Source organism: Colobus angolensis, unplaced genomic scaffold (genome assembly GCF_000951035.1).
Source record: "Colobus angolensis palliatus isolate OR3802 unplaced genomic scaffold, Cang.pa_1.0 Scaffold52, whole genome shotgun sequence".
Classification (NCBI taxonomy): Eukaryota; Metazoa; Chordata; class Mammalia; order Primates; family Cercopithecidae; genus Colobus; species Colobus angolensis.
The window spans coordinates 6,198,679-6,206,273 of record NW_012118710.1 but is presented as its reverse complement, the minus strand read 5'-3'; the positions used below and the strand labels follow the sequence as shown (position 1 = coordinate 6,206,273).

Below are 7,595 nucleotides of genomic sequence, written 5' to 3'. Positions count from 1 at the left end.
CTATCCCTTCCTTGTTTCCTTCCTCCCTCCATCCCTTCTTTCCTTCCTTCCTTTCCTTCCTTCCTTCCCTTCCTTCCTTCTTTCCTTCCTGCCTTCCTTCCTTCCTCCTTCCCTCCCTCCCTCTCTCCTTCCCTCTTTCTCTCCCTCCTTTACTTTCTTCCTCCTCCTTTCTTTATAATTAATGCCATTCTAAAAAGGAACTGAAATGGCTAATGGCATCTTATATTGAGTTTTATGCTTTTCAAAATATGTTCACATTACCTTCTTGAATCCCCACAATAATTCTACCAAGTAGGTATTATCTTCCACATAAAATCAAAAGACTATGAAAATTAAAATGACTTGTTAGATATCACACAGTAACTTAACAAAAGGACTAGGCTGGAACTCAGGGCTCCTAATTCCTCGACCAGTGTTCTTCTAAACACCGCCCTTTGTTATTAGCTAGCTCAATGACAGGATTTTGTAGAAATGATAGGTAAGCTTAAAGGCAGGAAATGTTAACTGTGGCAGCAGTTCTAGGAAATGCTACAGTTATCTTCTGAAACAGCCTGCCAAACAGCTCGGAGTCATGGCGGACTCCCAAGGACAGTGTGATGATTTCTCTTGGGCCTCTTCACCTGGTGTTAGGTTATCTTCATGATAACTGGGGTGAACTAGGCCCTCCACTGGGCTCTGACATTTCACCTGCCACTTGTGCACACTGAAAGGCATGACATTTCTTACACCTTTGAAAACATCAGGGAAAATCAAAGAAATTTCTCTCATTCTGAACTTTACCTCTGCTGGGCCAAAAGGTTTGCTGCCAGGGCAATAATAAAAGCAAGAAAGGAGAGAGTTCCATAAAGAAGAGATAAGTGGAACAGATTTATGGGGTGAAATAACAATCAACCAATGACCACACTAGTTAAATTGCCTTCTTCAATACCTGCACTCTACACTATGCCTTTCTTATGTAAAGAATAAACAAAACCCTTTTTTTTCTGTTTCAAAACAATCTTGATTTTCATTGTGTGTAATTAAGGAGTACAATGTGATATTCTTTGGATTGATGCGCAATAGATACACATATTTTCAAGTCACGTGGGATAATATGTACACATAATTTGTACAGATCAAGTGAGTGTACTTGGGATATCAGTCAACTTACATATTTGTATTTTCTTTATGCTAGAAACATTCAAATTTTTCTCTTCTAGCTATTTTTAAATGTACAATAGATTATCATAAGCTTTAGTCACCTCACTGATCTTTAGAACATTATATGTTATTTCTTGTATCAAACCAAATGTTTGTACCCATTAATCAACTTCTCTTTATCCCACTTCTTTCCTCAGCCACCCTTCCCGGCCTCTGGTAACCATGAATCTACTCTCTATCTTTATGAGGACCACTGTTTTAGCTTCCACATACGAGTATAAATGCAAAATGCTCTTTTAATATACTTATGGGTAGTGAAACAGTGACTATAGTCAAGCAAATTCACATATCTATCATCTCACGGAGTTAATCTTTTTTTGTGTGCATGTAACAAGAGCCCTTAAAATCTACTCTTTCAGCAAAAATCTTGAATACAAAATAATTTGATGAATTATATTCTTTGTTCTGTACACTGAATCTTCTAGACTTATTCATTCTGCATATCTGCTCGTTTGTATAAAGGATAAACAAAAACTTTAAAGTACTTCTCTCTTCTGTCCTTCCAAGCCTACTAAGCACGTGGCATCCTCCCAGATGGAGAACCAACTGATTCACACACATAGTTGGCTGTTGTTTCACTCAAAAGGAGTTGATTTGAAATTATCTGACTGCATTAACTGAACTGATAACCAGCTGATCATTGCTATAGATAATGGGATTTCTTCAAGGCATAGAGAAAGTCAATAACAATCAGATCTAGAATTATGATTTTTTTGACTATTCATATTGTAGGCCCCAGCCATCTCCAGTTGTGTATTCATTCACAACCCATGAGCTGGCACCGGGGGATTGGCAGACCCTTGTTCCTGGAACCTCCCACTGGTTATCACACCTAACGTTGGAACACTGTGGTACAGTGAACTCTGATTCCTGGAATTGTTACCAGGTGACCACGACGTCATCAAATGGTCTGGCAGTTCCTTCTACTGATGTCTCGAACATGTTTCAGACTAAGCTACGAAATGAAACTTGGGAAGACTTGCAGAAAATGTCCTGCACAACTGAGATCCAAGTAGCATTCATTCTCTCCTCCTTTCTGACCTTCATCAGTGGACTCATCATCCTGCTGATCTTCAGGCTGATCTGGAGAACTGTTAAAAAATGGCAAATCATCAAGGGAACAGGAATTATCTTGGTCAGTTTCCTTGTGAGGTTCCTTGGTCAGTTTCCTTGGTCAGTTTGTGTGAGGTTACAGATGAATTTGGGGTAGTTTTGTGTTCAGCAAAAGATCTAAGCTTCATTCAGTCTTTCAGGCTAACACAGTCAGCTTCTCTGGCCTGGTGCCTCAGAAAGGGTGGTAAGTCAGACCTCAGGCCACATTCTGAAGCCTGAAGAGACAGGGCCAGGCCTCTTTTCTCTCCCATCACTGGAAAGAGCAATGTCTTGTATGGATAATGATTAATGTTAGCTCTGGAAATGGAGGTCACTGTTCTGAAAAAAAGGTTCATAAACATTATGTCCATGACTCTATCTTGAATTTTAACAAGACAATTGTGCTAGGTTGTAGAAAGGAGGTGAAAGGGAACAAGACATCAGTGTCAACCTTGCTTTCATAAATTGTTCATGCATAATGCATGTGTACTGACATGTGTACATTGTCTTTTGTATGCTATGTGAAGACAGCACATTGAGTTGCACATACACAGAGAAGCTCACGCATACATGCCTGTGCTATCCAGGCATAGATGCAGGGACATTTCTTATACCCAAACAACCTTAGCAGGAGTTGATGTTGTTGAATAACAGCTGGCAAATGATGATGATGAGGATAAATGATGTATTATACAGATAAGGCATTGCTTAAGAGCTTGAAATAAAGCTCTCAAATGCTGTGTAATGGATGTTCTATTACCAGAGGTCAAAGACGAAGAGTTTTATTATACCCTGTGTAGTTTGTTTCCATTTTTGCTTCCCAAACAGTCTTTCTCTGATAGATTATAGCAATTTCCATAACACAACACATTTCACCTGTGCATTATAATATTGAAAATTTGCTTTAAACATTTAGTGCTAAAACCTACAGAAAATATAATTTATAAATTGATAATTTTTAAGGTTATTGGTAATACGGGATTTTGTTTTCCATATTTGAAAATTAGCCAATATTGAAGCTTATAGATTTTGTTCCTAAACAAGTTTATTCTATTGATTATTTCTACATTATGGATTTTAAGCAGTGGCACAATAATTGGAGAAAGAATACTGGGATACTGACTTATGGGTAAATAGCCATGATGAATCTGCCTCCTGTTTTCTACCTTGTTTTGTTGTTGTTAATGCACAACTGAATTTGTAGGATTTTTAAATCTTCTTAGTCTTCTGCTCCAGGCAGTGTTCTTCTCCATTATGTTCATTTTCTGTGATTACAAAAATGTGAGAGTACATTTGTCAATTTGCTATATTTTTCATTTCTTACTTTGGGTGTAATTTATGTCTACACTGCAATCCAGGTGTATCCTTTAATTACAAATATTTAGCAAATGTTACAAAATGTTAAGAAGTGAGCCTGAGCAACCAGAATGCTGTACCGTTCTGCTTTTGAATCTTGAGGAAAGAGTTTGATCAAGTTGAGTTAGTTTTCAATAATTTGTTTTGTTTCATCAAATTAAGAGTGACCTGTTTTTCTCTAAGCCTTTGGAGAAGTTGGACAAATGCAAAAAAAAAAAAAAGTCAAATCTAGGTATACTGTGAAGAGTTATTTTAAAAATTATTTGGAGAGTTATTATTTCTCTCCTTAAATGTGCATTTAAAACATGTATTACATCTATAAATATGATTTTATTATATCTTAGGACCAATTTGTTTTTCCACAGAAGGTAGCTCCAATTTTCTGATGGAATTCAAATGAGTATTCTATATTAATGTCATACCTAGTATTTTTTAAATTAATTCTCAGACAACATTTAGAAACAGACATGAGTCGTGTATATTAGAGGACAAATAATTGATCAGGATGTAAACTTTTATAAAGGAGTTTTTAAATGAGACTTCCCTTCTTATCATTCAGAAAATATGAGTAGAAAAATTAAGTGATTTTGGAAATCCTGGCTTCATATAAAATGAGCTTTTTTGAAAGTCAGAGGGAGTCATTTAGCTTGGTGTGGGTAGTCCTAGTTGGTTTGTGTATTTCTTTGTGGTGGTTCTAAAATATTATCAACAAACAATGAATGCCAACTCAGGCCCCAGCCTTTCCTCATTGCCTGATATTAGGAAAGTCATTTAATTTCTCTATACCTTGGTTTCCACATCAATATAAAATTTATTTAGTCATGCCTAACTTTATCATATGAGATTACTGTAACATTTAAATATGATAAGTAAAGACATTCTATAAATGTGAGGAAGGATTATAATTTCAGAATATAACACCAGCCAAAAAAACTAAAAGCAACACAAAATTGCTGAAAACTTCCCCCTTCTCTCACAAAATGCAGACACTTAAGTAATCATCTACAAAATCAATTCGTAATCTTTTTTCTTTGTCCACATATCTTGATGAAAACTGTTACACTTACACCCAGAGCAGAAGAAAGCATGATGCTCCCAATTCTGATCATTGCAATGATGTCAGTAGGATGGGTCTGGGACTGAGTATACATGAGAAAGACATAGAGGAAGACTACAGAATTTCAGCATAAAAAAAAGCTGTGCAGAAAACCAGGAAAATGCAAATCCAGTAAAATCCATATTATGAAATATTGAATAAGCAATTTCAGGGTTCCCTGGTTTGGAGAAGGTAGAGTGATTTTCGACTGATACCATCACAAGAGGCTCTATCAACATAAGTAAAACAGATTTATTTCTCTTAGATCCAGCTCACATTGTCAATTTCTTTCTCTCGATTGTAGGAACTATTCACATCAGGTAGCATTGCTAGGAACCATGTAAGAAGCCTCCACTTCCAGGGACAATTTCGTGATCGTATAGAAATGTTGCTTTCGGCCCAGACCTTTGTGGGGCAAGTGTTGGTAAGTACATTTTCAGTGTTAGCTTGCTAACAAACTTTAGCCATAGGTGTGATTATAGTCAGTATAAATCAATTGATTCCCTAGGTAAGCAACTGATGTTCCTTTGGTCGTCTTACCTATAATATCACCACCTCCCCGTCCCCACCTCCCTGTGTCTACTGCTCTTTACCCATTATCTTGCTTTATATCTGCAGTGAATATAATTACTAATAATTGTATTATATTATTATATATTATGTAAATCTATGATATATTATTAATAATGTTATATAATTAATAGTATATAATACATTATCTGTAATAGCATGTAATTATATGGAATAATTATATAATTATTAATAATTAGTCTTACTAACTATAGTTAATTACTAATCATATATTTATAAATAGTAATTGTAATATTATATATTTACTAATTAATTATATATGTATAATTATATAATTACTAATTATATATTATAATTATATTTTATATTTATTGTCAGTCTTTCCACAAGGAAGAAAGCTTTGTTAGGGCAATAGTTGTGAGCATTTGGTTCTCTTTACATATGCAGATGGGTGCACACATAGATATTTTCAAAAAATGTTTAGTAAACTAATCAGACCTGAAATGTATAGCTACTTTCCTCTCCTTTGATTTCAATAGACCTCTTTATATCATTATGCAAACTAGCCTTTAATGTCCCTCTATGATATTTATCCCTCTACTTCCTATTTTAATCTCAGTAATTTGAACATATTAAATCTCACTTTGGGCATCATCTCTTTGGGGCATCATAACCTTACCTCTTAATTAAGTTAAGAGCTCCTCCTCTAGCTTCTGTAATATTTGTTGAGCATTGCTATTAAAATTATCTGTGCACATGCCTGTCTCTCTCAGAGTACAGTGAGCTCCTGTCCATACTATGTCATGGAACTGTTTATTTCCCATTATCTGGATACAGCAGATGCCCTGTAAATGAAGATTGCACTGATCATCCTTTCAGTAGTGTAGTTTGATCTAAAATATGAAAAGATGAAATTCCTAATTAGGGGTCTGCTGCCATCAGATGGTCTTATAATGGAAGTAGGTTCATGTGAGCTAAAGATTATCCTCTGTTTTTTATAACTAGCAAAAACATGGCCCTTTTCCAGTTACTGTTTAATTCCGATCTCATACATTGCTAACGCTTGGTTGGAAGTATTAAGTAAAACTGCTTTCATAAAAGCTGCAAGGAATGTTGAGTCATCTGGAAATGTGCCTCTCCTTTTTCTATCTTCTAAAGTTTTTGATCTCTTTTCCTGAAATCTCTGTGGGTATGACCCATTGCAGAAGGATTTTGTAATTCTCTCTGATGATATCAAGAATTTCTTGGTTACGATTCAATGTTCTTCAAATGTTCAAGTCATGTTTGTGTGAGAAACTTTGGGAATAATGTATTAAAGGTCACTAGGGTGAGGGAGAAGGGAACTTACAACATCCATCATATGAGCATTGCATATGGGAAGTGGGTGGGAAAGGAATGATGAAAAATTACATACCAATAAAAATTACTTATTTAACAAAGGGAAACTGTATTATTTTAACCTATAACAGCTGGTGATTATCTAGTTGGAACAGCAGGAGGCAAGGAGTAAAGCTTAGATTAGAATAAATACTTCAGGCCAGGTGCAGTGGCTCATGCCTGTAATCTAGCACTTTGAGAGGCAGAGCAGGAGGATTGCTTGAGCCCAGGAGATCAAGACCAGCCTGAGCAGCATAGCAAGACCTCACCTCTACAAGTAATTTAAAAGCTAACTCAGTATGTTGGCCTGCACCTGTGGTCCCAGCTACTCAGGAGACTGAGGTAGAAAGATTGCTTGAGCCTGAGTGGTCAAGGCTGCAGTGCTGCAGTGAGCTGTGATCACGCCACTGCACTCCAGCCTGGGCGACAGAGAGAGACCCCATCTAAAAAAAGTACTCTAGCATTGAAAGGCAAAACTGAGCCTCTTAGAGATCCCAAGTACAGTTTTAAGAGAATAAAATGGCTTAAAAGGAAGGCTTCCTTCCTTCTATCCTTCTTTCCTTCCTTTGTAATTCTTTTACTTCTTTTTTTTATATACTTTAAGTTCTAGGCTACATGTGCACAATGTACAGGTTTGTTACATATATATATATATATATATATATACACATACATGTGACATGTTGGTGTGCTGCACCCAGTAACTCGTCATTTATATTAGGTATATCTCCTAATGCTATCCGCCCCCCCACCCACTCCCCACAATAGGACCCAGTGTGTGATGTTCCCCTTCCTGTGTCCAAGTGATCTCATTGTTCGATTCCCACCTATGAGTGAGAACATGTGGTATTTAGTTTTCTGTTCTTGCGATAGTTTGCTGAGAATGATGGTTTCCATCTGCATCCATGTCCCTACAAAGGACACAAACTCATCCTTTTTTATG

General features: G+C 36.3%; 1 protein-coding gene across 1 annotated transcript in view; it reads left to right on the top strand.

Annotated features, from left to right (window-relative positions):
• Positions 1-2,059: 2,059 nt before the first annotated feature.
• KCNU1 (potassium channel, subfamily U, member 1) overlaps positions 2,060-7,595 on the top strand; it is a 159,551-nt gene continuing 154,015 nt past the window's right edge. Inside the window, exons 1-2 of the mRNA XM_011960720.1 lie at positions 2,060-2,335; positions 5,049-5,168. Coding sequence (XP_011816110.1) covers positions 2,141-2,335; positions 5,049-5,168 — 315 coding nt within the window. The 5' untranslated portion in view covers positions 2,060-2,140. The remainder of the gene's footprint in view (positions 2,336-5,048; positions 5,169-7,595) is intronic.